Source organism: Varanus komodoensis, unplaced genomic scaffold, assembly GCF_004798865.1.
Source record: "Varanus komodoensis strain SLA01 unplaced genomic scaffold, ASM479886v1 scaffold46_3, whole genome shotgun sequence".
Lineage (NCBI taxonomy): Eukaryota > Metazoa > Chordata > Lepidosauria > Squamata > Varanidae > Varanus > Varanus komodoensis.
This window is the reverse complement of record NW_025336044.1, coordinates 5,916,043-5,933,698: the sequence shown is the minus strand read 5'-3', so window position 1 is coordinate 5,933,698 and position 17,656 is coordinate 5,916,043. Positions and strand designations below refer to the sequence as shown.

The 17,656-nt window shown below is 47.7% G+C and overlaps 1 protein-coding gene across 10 annotated transcripts in view; it reads right to left on the bottom strand.

Annotated features, from left to right (window-relative positions):
• The window catches only part of AKAP13 (A-kinase anchoring protein 13), a 268,166-nt gene that overhangs the window by 148,954 nt on the left and 101,556 nt on the right, over positions 1-17,656 (bottom strand). For 9 of the 10 annotated variants that reach the window (XM_044444959.1, XM_044444962.1, XM_044444958.1 and 6 more), the window contains exons 4-5: positions 12,463-12,613; positions 1,792-2,088 (exon numbers count right to left, since the gene is read on the bottom strand). In XM_044444959.1, coding sequence (XP_044300894.1) covers positions 1,792-2,088; positions 12,463-12,613 — 448 coding nt within the window. Of the gene's footprint in view, positions 1-1,791; positions 2,089-12,462; positions 12,614-13,987; positions 15,138-17,656 lie in introns of those variants that run through there. The other variant, XM_044444965.1, reaches the window with a different exon arrangement.

The window sequence follows — 17,656 nt, the reverse complement described above, 5'->3', positions numbered from 1 at the left end:
GTCGACCAAAGAAGTTGAGTGCATGTGCTCAGCATCATATCCAGAGACTGGCTTTGGGAAATAGACGCATGAGTGCTGCCAGCATTGCTGCAGAGGTTGAAGGGTGGTGGGTCAGCCTGTCAGTGCTCAGACCATATGCCGCACGCTGCAACAAATTGGTCTGCAGGGCTGTCATCCCAAAAGGAAGCCTCTTCTAAAGATGATGCTCAAGAAAACCCACAAACAGTTTGCTGAAGACAAGCAGACTAAGGACGTGGATTAGTGGACCCATGTCCTGTGGTCTGATGAGACCAAGATAAACTTATTTGGTTCAGATGGTGTCAAGCGTGTGTGGCGACAACCAGGTGAGGAGTACAAAGACAAGTGTGTCTTGCCTACAGCTAAGCATGGTGGTGGGAGTGTCATGGTCTGGGGCTGCATGAGTGCTGCTGGCCCTGGGGAGCTACAGTTCACTGAGGGAACCATGAATGCCAACATGTACTGTGACATACTGAAGCAGAGCATGAACCCCTCCCTTCGAAGACTGGGACGCAGGGCAGTATTCCAACATGATAATGACCCCAAACACACCTCCAAGACGACCACTGCCTTGCTAAAGAAGCTGAGGGTAAAGGTGATGGACTGGCCAAGCATGTCTCCAGACGTAAACCCTATCGAGCATTTGTGGGGCATCCTGAAATGGAAGGTGAAGGAGCGCAAGGTTTCTAACATCCACCAGCTCCGTGATGTCGTCATGGAGGAGTGGAAGAGGACTCCAGTGGCAACCTGTGAAGCTCTGGTGAACTCCATGCCCAAGAGGGTTAAGGCAGTGCTGGAAAATAATGGTGGCCACACAAAATATTGACACTTTGGGCCCAATTTGGACAGTTTCACTTAGGGGTGTACTTACTTTTGTTGCCAGCGGTTTAGACATTAATGGCTGTGTGTTGAGTTATTTTGAGGGGACAGCAAATTTACACTGTTATACAAGCTGTATACTCACTACTTTACATTGTAGCAAAGTGTCATTTCTTCAGGGTTGTCACATGAAAAGATGTAATAAAATATTTATGAAATGTGAGGGGTGTACTCACCTCTGTGATATACTGTAGATGTGATTCTAAATAACAGTGAAATGCTAGATATTAATGATGTATACACATGCATAGTGGAGTCCGATTTAATTGATATTTGAGAAGTTTTCTGGAAAAGTAGTACCTACAGCACAGTACCTACAGTAATGCATTACTTAGTATGCAAGTCCCTAGCTCACACAGTACTTTTTCTGGGATATTTCAAGAATGCAGGAGTCTAGTCTTTTAGCCGGGAATCTCTCAACCTCACTGATGCGATTTTACTGGGGGATCTCGCCAATGCCATCTTCCTTCTTAACCCTCCTGCATTTTCTGACACTTCTTCAGACTTTTGCTTTCTTAGCAGGAGGACTCCCTAAAGGGGACCCTGAATAGCTGCACAACACCTTTTGATCAGCAGTAGCACTAGGAACCTTCTGTCTGGAAGCTCCAATGTAAGACAGGAAGTTAAGACATAGGTCTAAGTTGTATTCTCCAAAAGTACTGAAATGAAAAGCAAACTTGGACTGTGTGGGATTATAGCTGTAAGCTACTCCATCTTGCCTGGAAAGTTAGGATATAAGCTTAATGAATGAAAAAAGCAAAGGCCTGGGGAGATTCGATTGTCTCAAGAACTATCCCATCCAGCGCAGTCAGTCTGGCCAGCCCAAGACACAGCGTTGTGAACCAAGCACTCAAATTCCCCAAGGCACCACACAGAGAAGATTACCCATCTCACCATTCAGGGTGTGCTCTGCTCCCAAGACATTCCACTCGGCTGGCAATTTGAGGTGCCGAAACGCCAAAGTCACTTTCTCGTCCAGAAAGTCCACGTCCCCAGCAGGGGGCCGGGAGCGGTCCAGGAACCGTGTGAAGTTCAGAGCTTGCTGGTTGCCAACACAGCTGGCCAGGAACTGCGCTGCGTCGTGGGCTTCATCCTGCACAAACTGCAAGCGGTCCTCAGCCACCACCAGAATGGGCTGGCCTTCCTTCGTGGCACAGAGGGAGACCTTCACCGTCTCACAGCAGGAATGTCCTGTGGAGCAAAAGCAGACGTGGCTGAGGTCCGGGGTTCAGGCTTCCATGCACCCTAATTGTACTGCTATGACCGCATCATGCCCAGGTTAATTACTGCACTGCCACAGCTTCCCTTTTGCACAATTCATTCCATGGACAACTAATATATAGATCAGTTCCATCCCAATGTACATTTTGTATTTGGTGGCGCAGGGCAAGGAAAAGAGATACAGCGGCTATCCCATATTCTTTACTGGAAAAAATCAATGAAAAAAATGGAAAAAATCATTTTTACTGTTTATTTATTAGATTTATATCCCACTAATTTTCTTACAAAGTGGCTTACATTATTCTCTTCCTGCTGCTCTCTCAATCTTATGCCCACAAGAACCACCCTGTGAGGTAGGCTGGGCTGAGAGTCTGTGAATGGCTCAAAGTCACCAAGTTGGCTCCATGGCTGAGCGGGGATTCGAACCCAGATCGCCTGAGTCCCAGTCCTGAACCCAGTCCTACTGCACCACACTGGCTCCCTGTCAACATGCTCAGCATGCATGCAAATTTGATCCAGCTCCTTTAGACCACAGAGTAGCAAAATCAACTAGGAATCTGCCTTGTACCAAGTGAGAACATTGGCTAGTTCATCTGCAATGCTGCTGCTGCTGACCTTGGCTGGCAGCAGTCCTCTGGGCAGGATTTTTTTCCAGCCCTCCTTGGAAATCCCTAGTTGGAAGCTGAGACCTTCTGCATGTCTGCCAGAGCCAGCACCCCAGACACACCCGGCCGTGAAGGATGCAGCCCTTCACGAGAGAAGTCCTTCCCAAGAAGATCCTTCTGCCTGAAAACAGATGGAGTGCCTTGTTTGGACTCCCAGAAAGGGGGCTTTGAACATTCCCGGGGTCAACCAAGTCCTTCAGTCGTGCACCAGCCAAATGTCCCCCTGAACCCAGTACCACGGTGGAGCACCATTTGGCATGCAAGAGGGTTGCAGGCTCAAACCCTGGAAGCACCAATGGAAAAAAACCAGAGAGCTGATGATAGCAAAGATCTTGCTCAGAGCAAGACTAGGCTGCAACAGACGCTGTTGTGATGCAAGGGGCTCTCCTATGCTGTCCAAGAGGCTCCTTGTTGCTACGGCAGTGAGCTTCATCAGCAAGTAGAAAACAGAAGCAACCTGGGTCAGCTGGTTCCCAAATGTCTCTGAGTCCTTTCCAAGTCGCCCCACCACCGTCGCCCCCACATGCTGCACAGGGCTTTGAGAGCCCCTCGGTTACCACAACCTTCTCAAAGTTCCACATGAGGCCAGGGAACAGAAGAGTCTGTCCCCTCCGACCACAGAAGGCAGGGTGGGGGGATGCAACAGCAACAGTGGCAACAACAAATTCTGGATGGTTACTGGGGCTGGCCAAAGTGTGCAGACCCCTATTTTAGAAAAGAAGGGAGGGTCTTTTGATTTGATTTGGTTTGGTTTGGTTTGGTTTGTATCCTTCCTTTTTACGAAAGGGCAGCACTGGAGGCAGCTTCCAGAGCCAATTAAATTTGATTAACACAATACAGTAAATGCAATAAAAGCATAATTAGAGAAAATATTATCAAAATGAGTGCCCAGTGCACTAGACCCACTTACAGGTTAAAGTCCTGCTTGGATAGATCAGGCTTTGCCTGCTAGCAGGAAGACCCCAGAGAAGGAGCAACCTTTTTTTTTTTTTTTTATCCATTTATATCCTGCCTTTTTCCTACAAAGGGTTCAAAGCAGCTTACATCATTCTCCTCCTCCATCTTATCCCCACAACAACCACCCTGTGAGGTAGGTTGGGCTGAGAGTCTGTGACCGGCCCAAAGTCACCCAGCTGGCTCCATGGCCGAGCGGGGACTAGAACCCAGATCGTCTGAGTCCCAGTCCCACGCTCTTAACCACTACACCACACTGGCTCTCCTTGCCTCCCTTGGGAGGGAACGTCATCGCTGAGAGCAGCCATCAGAAGGCTGTTCCTTGGGTCATCACAAAAGGCTCCTCTGAAGGTGGCTGTCCCAAAAGAAGGGCACCCAGGAAGGCACACAGGGGAGATGGAGGTCCTTCAGGAGCCTGATCCCCAACCATATGAGGCTTTATAGGTCATAACCGGCACCTTGAACTCTCCCCAGAAACAAGCAAGTCTCTTGCTATCCATACCTACATCCACCATTTTTAAAACATCCAACGGCACTTCAGGCAAGCCTGCGCTGCTGTTCTGTATCCCAAAAGGATGTAATTAATCACTGACCAGTATTTATTAGAGTGACCCACAACAGAACAATATTAACATGTTAAAGCTAAATATTTTTGTTTCTACCTTTCGAGTGGCTGAAAAGACTGAAGGCAAAACATTTAGTTGAATCTTCTTTGTTTCTTTGTTTTGTTAGTCTAGGTCCACGTTTATGTGTGTGTTTGCACGTATGCATGAATGTCATACCCAATTAAAGTTAATTTTCACAGCCTGATCTTGTACATTTCTGTACTTTGCAGCCCAAGCAAAACAAGAGCTGCACAGAGCCAGGGCATGGGACAGAAAGTTCCCCATAGGAAGAGGTGGGCATTTCACCATTTCAGCCTAGCCATTGTTAAGTGAATCTGGCCCCTTTAATAACCAGGCAGGAAGTTCAAATTCTCTGCAGGGTCTCTTTTGCACTCGCTTTCTCTTTCCTGTGCCCTGTTGCTGCAATGACATCATAGTATCTTGTGCCAAAAAAGCACAGACCATTCGCTAATTCCTGGAAAAGCCGCTCTGTCCATGACCTCAGTCTCTTACTGTGTGAATCAACCTTTACCCTTTTCTTCTTCTTTATTTTTAATTACATAAATGAGCAGGACTCACCCCACCACCTAAAACCAAACTTGAAGTTCACAACTGCTCACCAAACAAGCAGAAGGGAAAATTGCTTTTGCTGCAGTGCAAGAAGGAATTTCACTCACCACCAAAGAGAAACTGAAACTGAGATTTCAGGCTTAAATCATCATAATGAACTTGGAAGTTTTAAATCACTGTGACTTCATGAGCAAGAAAAGTTAGCAGATGGAGTTGCTTGAAGCACTGCCTGTGTATAATTTCAACCACCGTTAAGTGATGGCCATCAGCCTTTTGCTCTCCCATCCCTCCACCAGTACAGGGCAGCTGGGGCACCAACGGGCAAACAGAACCAGGCACCCCTCCCCCCAAAAAAATCAAACTGATGTGAGCAGAAACTAAGCAAGCAGGCCCATCCCATTGGGGGCGGATCCATTCAGTTCATTTTAGTGTGACCCAAACCATTCCAAACCACCATGCAAAGGAAGGTTCTGCTAGCCATATTTTTCCCATTTTGCAATGCAGCTTGCCACTCAGAAATGACACATATGTATTACTTCAGGAAAGCGCATACAAGTATGCCTGTGTTTTTAAGAATAACATAAAAAACTGCATGATGGTGCTGAAAATTGCTTGCAAAACTGCATACTGTGCGAACGCACAATACCAAGACGTTTACACAAGAAGACACATGCCGAAAATGCACAAGGACTTTTAAAAAAATACAGACGGGGAAAGCAAGATGCAATGAACTTCTGTTCTTAGGAGGTGTACAAAATTACGCATGCATAGAGAAGGAGGCATTTTTCTCCTACTCTCATAATAGTAGAACATGGTATCATCCCATGAAGCTGATGGGTCATACTCTATGGAATGGAGAAAGCTGGTGTGTGGGGAGAGGTCCGTAAAATTGGGCATTAGGACCTTATTCTCACAGATAGCAAACCCTGCATCCAATTCCAAGGGAACAAATGATCACCAAAAATTCAACAGGCAAAACCCTGCCTGGTGTACAGGTGCAATTACCTACTGAACGTTTTGGTTTTTCATTCAGCTGCTAAAAACGACATAGGCAGACACAACTCAGACAACAAGAAAGGGAGTGACCTGAACTGGGTCCTGCAGCATCTGGAACTAGCCTATGAAATATACTGGTCCTGCAGCATCTGCATACTAGCATACATATACTATATGCTCCAAGAGTCCTCATCAACCTGGGCTGTCCCACTTCTCCAGTACCCATCCTTACGGTGTCTTTGAAACATTTGCTGAAGATCGCATCATTATTCTTCGAAAAAGCGCTGATGTGGATTGTAAGAGTGGCTTTTCTCAAGGCTCGCGCCCCAGCCTTTGGTCTCTGGGCAGGAGAGAGATGCCTGCGCATCTGTCTTGAGCACCAGGCATGAAAATGAAGAGCCTGCCATCTCAGCATAGTACAGCTGATGGTTCCCATGTGGCGGGAGCATGCATTTCTAGCAAATCCTCCAACCAAAAGGGAAATAAACTACATCCAAAATACACTACACAGGCTACTGCTCTGTAGATGAAAGCAGCCAGCGTGGAAAGAGAAGAGCTCCTGTACATGTGGAATATGTGAAGCAGAACAGGAACAGGGCAGGCTCAGGTGGTGACTAAAGGCATGAGAAGAAAGGGAACATAAATGCACAATGACGACCCTCTTTTCATCTGTAAAATGAGGGGTGGGACAGGTCCAGAATGATGAGGAGCCTGCAGCTCTCAGAGATGGAAACAAGGTGACAAATTGGATTTAAACCAGATCAAACAAGTACCTGACTACAGCAAGGAAGTTTGATGTGCTCCTCAAGGGCAACATGTTCATTCCCTTCCAGGCACTTTGAAGTCCTCCTTCCCTTGCAGCTGACAAAAATTTCAGACAAAATGGCTGCCTTGCCCTCCAGGATGATTTTGACTTTGGCAATTAGTTCAAAAGGAATGAGAGCGATTTCATAATGAGTGTGACAAAACCCTCCGTTGCTCCAAGAGCACCCCCACTAAAAGCTCCATGCTTTGAAATGCCTGCCTTTTCCAGCATCAGCCACAGCATCACTTGCTTTTAGCATTCCACGGCAAAACTTGAGCTCCTGCAAAGGCAGCTTGGTATTATCCAGGTGTAGGAGGAGGAGAGGGAGGCATTCCACAAGGTTATCCTAAAAGTTACATGCACACTATCTACAAGTTAAATTCAGTATGAGAAAAGGAATTCATGCACACAGTATCCCTCGCTAAGAGTTTTCACTAAGGCTGTTTAGTACAAAACTGAAATTAATGCATACTTTTTAAAAAAAGTTGCCTAATCACACACACACCCAAAAAGTGCAAATAAAGCCTCACACAAAATGCAACTGTGGAGGTAGGAAACAGATTGGGTATGCTGAGGGAAAAATAAATGCATTGCCCTTCTTCCCATGGAGCCCCCAGTTGTGAGTCTTCATGACAAGAAGCCGCTGCTTCCTACTTATGAAAAAAATGATTGGACCCCTTGAGTCATGCCACGCCTTGCGGGACATGGCAGCCCCCTTTGTCTCTGGGAAGGGCCCTCCCGGGTGCTGCTCAGCTCACTGCTGGCGTGGCCATGGCCTCAGCAAGTGATCTCTGCCTGGAAAGCACGACAACTCCGCCATGCTGACTGGCTGAACACCTGAGGCGCCATGCAACGGGGAGGAGGGAGGTGCCCCACCCAGGAGGAACATGCTGGGGTGGATCTCAAGCACTGGGTCGTGCCAGAGAGTCCCCTCCTTGCCCCCATCTGGAGAGAGCAGCAAGAACAGAGGCCGGCCGGCTGGCCGGCCAACAAAGCTTTGCTGAATGGAGGATCTGCGCCAGGCGTGACATGGCCCTGCGTTTTGTGACTGAGTTTGTGGTTGCAGGTCTCCCCAGTCACTGGAAGCTCCCAGCCTTTCCTTGCAAAATAATCGTCACAAGGAATAATCTGCAATAATCTGCAATAATCGTCATAACACCACCACCATCTGGCACATCTTTGGGCTGAATCATGCGCAGCCATCTCCCCAAAAGGCCCCAGCAATCCAGGCAGTCTCCCTCATTACAGAGCTACTTGAGACAAAACTTTGTTGTAGCTAAACAAGCACCGCTGGAAGCCCAGCTAACGCATGACTTCATATCCTCTCCAGCCAGGAGTGGAAGCCAGCCTGTCCAAAACGTCCTATTTTGAGAGGATGGATTCCACAGAATGAACAATGGGAGTGCGGCTGCAACTGCTATTTTTAAGTCTCCATGGGAAACGCAAGCCAAACGAGTCCCCCTGGATGCCCAAGGGCAATTCCATCCCCAGGCTGGCAGGGCGGAGGGAAGCCTGACATGTCTGAGGGCACACATCCATGTCCACAGAGGTGGACGAGGGATCTCTGAGGTGGCCCCTTGTGCATACTCAGCCCAAATGAGGAGCAGAGTTGGGGTTCCTCACAGCCTGTGCCAGTTTGACTGCATGCTGCCTCCATTTCCCCAAGACAGTCTGATATCAACTGGCCTTTTGGAAAGAGTGGAGGGAAAGAGAAGAAAGCAACAAGAAAGACCAGGGCCAGCTCTGGTGGGGTCCCCCACACCCCACCCCATGCCCAGGACGTGAGGCAGGAAGCAGGGCCATCCACAGCCCTGCTGATACTTGACTTAGTATTTTCTTCTTCCCACCCCTCTCCTTTGCCTCACGTGCTGTGTCTTTTTAGACTGTATGCTTGCAGGAAGAGGCGGCATTGAATGTAAACATCTGTGGAAGCAGTTTTAGCAAAGAAGCAGGATAAAACATACTTTAAATGAATAGAAAAGCTGAGAGACGGAGTGGGGGGAAATACAAACTAGTCAAACTACAGATCAGAATCCTTCTTGACTTCATCAGAGGGGTCAGCAATTGGAAGATCTCCTGTGGCAAATCCAGACCCAGAAGAATTGCTTCTGGGTTCCCAGCAGTCTACCCAAAGAAGTAGAAAGTGACTGACAAAACCAAGCTACTGGATACCCAGTTTAAGAGGGGAGGAGGCACTGGCTCTCTACCCCCCACCCATTCACCTTAATGTGCCCCCACCTCCAGAGAATAACTTTATGCTACTCTTTTAAGGAGTTGTGGGGGTGTTTGTAAGACAGTGTACTTTTCAACCATGCCCTGCATGACTATTACTTTCAAGTGACCATTTCTTATGCAACTTGTTTACTGTTGCGCTCCCACAGCACAAAGACTTTTTCATAAAAGGAAGAGGGGAAAAACATGATTTTCCACCGAACACATTAAAAACTCACAAGTAATATTACAGGGCTGCATTGTGAATGGCAAAGCAGAAGCAGAGACAAATGCAATTTGCTTTTCTTATATTTATATAACTGGACACTGAATTACAGTGCTGAAAAAGAAGAAAAGAATCTTGCAGTTCTCTTTTTGGGGGATGAGTTAGCAATGCAGCACTGACCCTTTGCTGCTTCCTCAGTTCTTGGGTTAATCACAAGCTTGTCTTAACATCTCACCACTATCATGCCAGATGGTGTTGTCTTAAGAAAAGTTAAGAGATCAGACGAGGACCACACATCCTGTGCTTCTGGACCCTCCCCCAGCCCTCCCCAACCTGTCGCCTTCCAGATGTTTTCGACAGCAACTCCCAGGATCCCTACGCTTTGGCCACACTTTCAGGGACTGAGGGCAGATGAAGTCCAAAACATCTGGAGGGTTTCTCTCCCCCATCTTCTTCACAGCACAACCCAACCTACGAACCTGCACACCATTCAGTGTCACACTGGTATGCATGTCAGGTTTTGCATGTCAAGAACCATCTTCTCTCATCAGGGCTTCCAACTCAATTCAAACCTTAAGTTAAGATGGAAACCAGGTAGGCTGCAACAGGTGCTTCTCATGCAGAAAGCCCCTGATTCAGTCCTTATACCTCCAGGTAGGGCTGGGAAAAAACTCTTTCCCGAAACCTGGAGGTGTTCCTGCCACTCAGGACAGACAAAACTAACACAGATGGACCGAGTGCCCACGGTCTAAGCATGAGGCGGTTTCCAATGCCTTTGTGCAGTCACTGCAGCTGCCACCTCGGCTCTCCACAAACAGGGTAAACTCTCTAACTGAAGGCCAAGAGCCGTCCTAGTGCACGTCTGGAATACAAAACGGAGGAGCAGCAGGGTAGGGTTACACCGGCCGACAATGCTCAAGGCAGGCATTGGCCAAAAGCCATTCCCTTCAGCTTTTCCCTCTCTCCCCAGCCCATCACCGTGCACTTTTCTTCCAATTTCTCCAATGGATAAACAAGGGCTTGGTCTTAGTTACAGCCCATCTCTCGCTCATTATTAATCCTGCGGCAGTCAAACAACGCTGGCTCTGAGTCACCACAATTATTTCCAAGGAAACGGGTTCAATATACAATTTAAGTACATGATTACAGACGTGTGGCATGAGGTTAGAGGAAAAAGGAACCAGTTGAGCCAAGGGAGATAAAGAGAGAGAGAGAGAGCCTACGTAAGCTTTATGCTTCATAGCTAAACCACTGGCTTTTATTTACCCAGTGGGGGCTTTCTGCACCCACAGGCCGCGAAGTACATGCCAGGAGGCCAGAATGCAAAACCCCGAGGCAGCTTCTCATCTTGCACTTCACATGCTCCAGCTCTGGAGTGGAGAATGCTTCCTTTTGTGAAATGGTCAGGCTGAAGCGAAGCAAGAACTTATGCACATCAGCAGAATTAAGCAGTAAAACTTTCCACGGGCAGCATTACCTCCAGGGTAGGGAGAGGGAGAACTCTTCTTGCCCTGAGAAATGACGCTGATGGGCAGAAGAATTCACCTATCACTGAGGAGCCGTCTAGAACTAGCCATTCTGCCAGGATGCCTTCAGTGTTAAACATCTCTTTATTTCCTTTTCATACCACTCATCCTCCAACCAGCTTGTGCCAGCACACCCCAACCTCTCCAGGTTTTCCTGCCAGTGTTTGCACTTTTATAAATACTTGCTACTTTACTTCTGTTTCACTTTTTTAATATGGGGTTTGATTGGACAGTCCTGCCCTGAAAGGCCCTAGAAAAAATTTCAACCAATCAATTCATCCCTCAAATCAATAGTGGGGGCTTTCCCCCAAACACACCAATCCTGTGAGGTAGACTGAGTCGAGCAACAGTATGTGTGGTCAAGCTACGCCCATGAGTTTCATGTATGCTCAAGTATCCAATCCTACATCTTTCTGCTCTGTGCCCAGTGCTCTAACCCCTGTACCACAATGGACCAGGAGGAAGTGAGTTTTAGTTTGTTTTCCAAGGACCAGGAGAGCCTTTCAGAATAATGAGTTCTATAATGCAGAGAGAGAAAAAGACCTAGATGGGGCAGCCTCACTGCAACCCCTAGACAGTAGCAACAGCCTAAGCAAGTCTTGCCCGAAAGGAGTTTGAGTATGAGGGGTGGAGAACAGGGGAGAATACAATATGCATTGTCGAAGTCAGCCTTCCCAACCTTGGGCCTTCCAGACACGTTCGGACTGCAACACCCGAAATTCCCAATCAATGGCCCTGTTGGACGGGAATTCTGGGAGTTGCAGTCCAAATGCCTCTGAAGGCCAACAGATTGGGGAAGGCTGAAGTGGAGCCTCTGGAATTCTGTATGGCTCCTCTGCGTGGTGAAGCAGTGAGCTACAAGCCAGCTAAGCAGTTTAGCACCCTTGGTGTCCCTGGACAGACCCCACCACCACAGAATGAGTACCAGAAGGCTCCCTCATCCACTCAGCCCAAACTGGAGCAGCAAGGTCTTCCCCACCCTTGGCATGCTCTTGCATCCTTCGACATGCTCCCATGCCTTTAAATTTGCTCCTGCCTCCTGGTTTCTCCTCCAATTATACCACACTCCTTAGCCCTGCTTATCAACTTTTCCTGCATCCCCAGGTGCTTCTCCAGTCAGCTGCCGCTCACAACCCTCTCGGAGAGTTACCCATATAGTCTTGCCACATGGCTGCACCTCCCTTTATCGCTTTCAAGTAGAATATTGATAAGAGTGCACACTAGCACAAGGCCATTTCTCAGGCAAACGAGGCTGTTCCAAGTGCACGAGCCCCAGGCGTGGCACCTTCAGGGATGGATGGAATTCACCAGGGAGCAAAAAGGGAAAAACTTTGGGGTGGGGTAGAATAATAAATAAACGGCACAAATTCCAGCTCACTGCGGAGCTCAGAGAAGAGGCATGGACTCATGCTGCACAACAGTTCCCCACAACCTGGTGCCTTCCAGATCTCCCAGACTAACCCCATGCATTTCCTAACCACTGGGCTTGCCCGCTGGGGATTATTATTACATTACATTTATATCCTGCCATCTTACCTCTTGTGAAAAACCCCAAGTGGCTTACGTGGTCCCCCCCTCATTTCCATCCCCCTAGATAGGCTAGGCTGAGAGTGGGAGCCTAGCCCAAAGTCACTCAGCAAGCTTCATGACTGAGTGGGGATCAGAACGCAGGTCTCCCAAGTTCCCAGTCCAACCCACCAGCCACCAGCCCCTACTGGAGGAGAGAAGCTGAAGCCCCAAATGCTGTGCGGAAGAGTAGTGTCCTGGGGCGGATGAAGAGGCTTACCTGGAGCAATGGTCTCCAACATCCCCGAGCTGAGCTTCCTGGTGCTGGCACAGTGTTGAATGGCAGACCCAGTAAACACGAGGTAAAAAACAGCGTCATCGCTTCCAACTTGGTCTTCATCAGTAAGCGATACGGTGATTATGCAGTCACCCTAAAGGATCGAGGGTCAGGGAGAAGAACACAAGGACTCTGACCTTACCGAATGCAGGCGCTCCCTCCCCTTCTTCCCCGCTCCCCCTCAGCTCTCCCGGTACAGCCAAGCGAGCATTCCCGTAAGCCAGTCTTCAACAATTAGGGATCGTTCAGCCGTTCGGCACCTTGAACCAAGCTGGCTCCAGCTGATAAAAGCTGAAGTCCACAAACATCAGGAGGTCACTGGCTTGGGCAACCTGACTCAAGCAGCCAATCCGCATGTTTAAAGTACGTTCGAAAGCCAGTGTGCTGTGGAGTGGAGGTGCCGGCCTGGGGACCTCAGGCAGTTGCTGTGAGCAAGTGAGTTGTTTTTCCTCTAAGGAGGAGAACAGGCAGGATATAAATGCAGTGTCACAAAGAGTAAGCATGAGCATGAGTGTTAACAGATACGCAGTGACACGACTGAAGAGGCGTGCAATGGGGCTGCTCAATAGAGAAGCAAAGACAGGGAACTGCTTCCTGCCTCAAAGGTGACCCCCACCCAAAGAATACCGTCTGCCCCCATCTGTGGAAGGTTCTCCCCAGTGAGATCTGCCTGACGCCATCAATATGCTGTCACCTGGTCCGTGCCAGGTTGAAACTACCCTCTGTTCCCAAGCTTCTGACCAGCTCCTGAAATCCATCCAGTTGCCTGGTGGCCCCTGAAGTTTTAATATCTTTCTGGCAACATGATATGTTATGGAGCCCTTTTTCCCCATCCTAATTGACTTAGAAGTTTGATTCTCTTAATTCTGTTGTTATGTTGGCCAGATTTTTTTATTAGAAAGGTGGCTAATAATAATAGACAAACTAGGATCTATGCTTTACCCATAAGCTGAAGGGGAAGCCTGCATCTTCTAACAAGCCTAGTTTCTTTCTAGGAGAATCTTCCCAAACATTGGCACAGCACGGGCACAGCACCCATATGCGGGATGCACAGAGACCACAAGGAAGAACAAGCCTCACCCTTCAGTGGAAGCTGAAGAGGAAACCTGCATCTTCTACTCTCTCCCAGACAAACCTAGTTCTTTCCAGGCTTGTTAGCAAGTCATAGCCATTGCTGCTGAACAAGCTTCAGGGGGAATCAGTGATACTCCATTCCTTTATTCCTCCAGGCACAGCGATTACAGAGCGTGTGGTGAATATTTATTTATTAAAACATTTCTATGCCGCCCCTTGCCAAAGCCTTGGGGCGGCTCACAACACAATATTCTTGGCTGAACACAGAGTAATGTGTCAGGGCCCTTTCAAAAAGTTCCCAGAGAAAGTCGAAGCAGGAGGGCAGTGTGGCACTGTGGACAGACATGGGCAATGAAGTGGTCAGTTCCTTAATTCTACAAGCCACAAAACTTACCAGGTGACCTCAGGGTGGCACTTGCTCTTAGCCTAGCCATCTACCCCTCAGGTCTGTTGTGAAGATAAGCTGGGGTGAGATGCAGAAAAGTACCCTGAAATCCTTGGAAAAGGAGGCATAGGAATGCTGAATACCTGCTTTTTCTAGCAAGGGATACTAATGAAAAATTATTCTTAACAATTTTATGCTGGAGAAAAAAGAGACCAGGTCAAGGAGTTCATTTCACCTACCCACCCAATAAACACTGTTAGCAATATAAATTCATGAGTTGCAGTCCAACATTTGTGGTGTTAAACAACTCCAGAGCAAGAGCAAGAGCAAAAGCAAACGCAGCTGAATTCCTGTAACCCAGGAAGGCAAGCCATTTCCAACAGCACCACTGCTCAGAGTCCAGAAAGAGTTATTTTGATTCAGGCATGTTTACCTTTCCTCATTTATTATTACCCAAATAATGTCATCTGTTTGAGATCACTACCACACAAGGTGGTTATTATAACCCTCTCCATTTGAAGCAGCTAACAAATGGAAAAACTGCCAAACTCCATTTGGAGAAAAGTCTCCCAAGATCAAAGCCAGCCTCTGGCACAGGCCAGCAAACAAAAGTATAACTTAATTTTGTACCTAGCCTGGATTGACTAATGTTTACTTGGCTTCATGCCCGCTGCCAACAAAAACATGCCATTTTCCTCCGTTTGACACACAAGAAAGGTCACCTTCTCTTTCAAGCCACAAATCTTTCGCAGAGATGCACACGGATGTGTGCAGAAGGGTCAATGGGTTCTCCTCTGCCACGTGATCCATTTCAAGGCCTCACAGGAGGGCTTCTCCTCAGAGCCTGGTCCTTGATGGAGATCGGGGGAAAGCAGGAGTCTCAGGGGAGGGAGCCATTGGACCTGTCCCTCAAGATGGACAGGGTCCATCCTCTTGGACTTGGAGGCAGTTGCCAAGAGCCTACTGAACCCCACAGAGTGCAGCTGCCTAAAAGTCCATGCTCATGAGGATGCGTGATGACAGGGGTGACACCAATCACCTGTCTCCCACTCTAGCCAAGGAGTTGCCACTGCTCTTCCCTGGAACTTTCTGCATCTAGACTTTGGACGGCCCAATGAACTTGGCTTGGCACTGGCCCTTGCTGTTCCTTGCTGCACTCTCGCCACACCACTTGGCATAGGACACTGCCAAGGTCTCAGAATCAACTGACTTCCACTCCTCATACTGCTGCCCCACAACTCCAAGAGCAAATGAGAAGGAGCAGCACTGCTCGCCCTACTGCTCCTGGGAAAAATGGCTGTTCCATACGGGAGGAGCACCAACCTGGCTGTCCAGTAACATCTAGGCCAGCTTTCTCTGCCTTCACCAGTCTAATTTCAAGCACCCTGTGTGTGTGATCAGTTCAGACCACCGGTTCTCTGTCCTGGCAGGCCACAGGGGGGAAAGGAACGGGGGTGGGGGTGGGGGTGGGGACTTTTGGATCTGGCCCTACTCACTGCTGACCCATGAAGAATGAGCTAATTAAACAAATACCCATACACCAATATTAACCCATTAATAATGTTTACTAGGGTTTTACAAGAGAAATACAAAAAGAAAATCAAAACAGCAGGAAGAAAATACCCTTCTTTATCCAAAAGCTTGTCTCTTCTCTGAACAAGTCCCTCCCACAAAGTGGCTTCCTTTCCATTAGCTTTTGCTGCAGGTGGACAAGTCTTTGGCAACTCTGCATCTGGCATACTTAGGTGACCCAATTACACGTCCCCTGCAGTGATCTTGCAGAATGAAGAAGCAATGCCATGCCCATTTCCTTGGTATTCAGCCCCAAGCCAGGACAATTGGCTCATGATGAGTTACCAGAAGGAGCCCCTCCAAGGCAAAACAATTCTGCCTCTGCCCCACTTTCAGCGGAGTGCAAAGCATTTCCTCTGATTTTAATTTGGTGGAGGGGAGAGCCATGCAAATCTTTGCAGCCAGCCGTGGAGTACTCCTGGCAGCCAACGGGGCAGAGTTGTTCTCTGATACAGTGGTCTTATCAGAGTAAGAAACCTACTTGCACAGGTGACGTGGCAAGTGCATTTGTGTACTAGTGTATACACTGCCCTGCACTACTTGCTGTAGTACAAAACACATGCTGCAAATGCTCATCTACTCTAAACCTACAATTGGATGGATGAAATATTGCTATTGTTATATTGCTATTTTTCTACTGTTACCGTTATATTGCAATGCAACTGTCATACTGGTTTGACTTAGTTTATTGCTTATCTGTTGTGTTGTAAACTGCTTAGGGAGTCCTTCAGGGGACTATTAGTGCCATTTACAAGTCTGATAATAGAAAAATAATAAGTAAAGTACAGTACAGTACAGTACAGTAAAGTAAAGTAAAGTAAAGTAAAGTGAAGTAAAGTGAAGTAAAGTGAAGTAAAGTGAAGTGAAGTAAAGTAAAATAAAATAAAATAAAATAAAATACTGTTTAAGAAAATCCAGGCATCAACACCTTGGCTTGTGTTGTTGCTTTCAACAGAAAGACAGAGTTTCTACTACAAGTCGAAGGCAAAACTGAAAACAGTCAACACTTGGTAACAGCATGCTCACTCTGGGTGTTGGTGCATGGCTAGTCATACTATGCACTGAAGCCCTTGGTGGCAGCTTGTGTCAATTCCTATGTAGCAGGACTGAGCACCAAACCATAACGCAGACGGTCAAGGGCGACTTCCCAAGAGGGTACGTGCAAAACAGATTTTGCGCCTTTATCCATTTCCTTGGCAAGCAGACCGGGGGAATCTAAGTGTCCCGCTGGGTGTGTAAATTAGAGATGTGAGAACAACATAGCCCATAGAAATGATGAATTGCTTCGAACGTTGCCCTGCAAATGCAGCATTTTACTAGTGTTGTGGACTTTTCTTCCATCCTGCCCAGTGCTAGACACGACCCACGCTGCTATGCACAGCAACTGACTATCCTGCCCACCTTTGGCTCTTCCTCATACTCGTTGTTAGAGGAGTACGGCATTAAAGGAGGGAGGCATTCCCTATCTACAAGTTTATGAACTCCAAGATACAACACAAAGAAAGTGTCTGGGAAAGTGGAGCAAATCAGATGGAAAAAGCCTAGGCGAAGAAAAGAGAATTTGATCTCTACTTATAGGCTGTGATGGATAAAGCAAGGAGAGGGCCAAGGTTGCGGGGAGAGGGCAGAAGCTCAGCAATGATGGCTTAATTAAGCACAGTTTGATGAGCTAATCCCGATGACTGATGAGCCGTGAAGCAGACAGTGTGCTGAATTCTGCAACTGCTTTTCTGAGAGAACTGCGCTCGCTGCCTTTCCACTACCAGGTCACGTTTTAGGTTTTGTTGCTAGTGTATAAAGCCCTGAACAGCTTTGGACCAGGGTACACAAGAGATCGCCTTCTCCCTTACTGCCCTGCCCTGCCATTCAGGCCATCAGATGAGGCACCCCTAGTTGTTTAACCTCTGGCCAAGCCATAGTCCCTTTGGAGCAGAGTCTTCACCGTGGTGGCTCCTGCTCTTTGAAAACCCCTGCCTTTGGAGGTCAGGCAGCACCAATACAGTATTCTTCTGGTGTCTGCTAAAGACATTTTTATTTCAAAGAGACTTCCTTGACTGAGCAGCCAGTTTTTAAATTAATAACTGGTTTTTTGTTTGTTTTAATCTG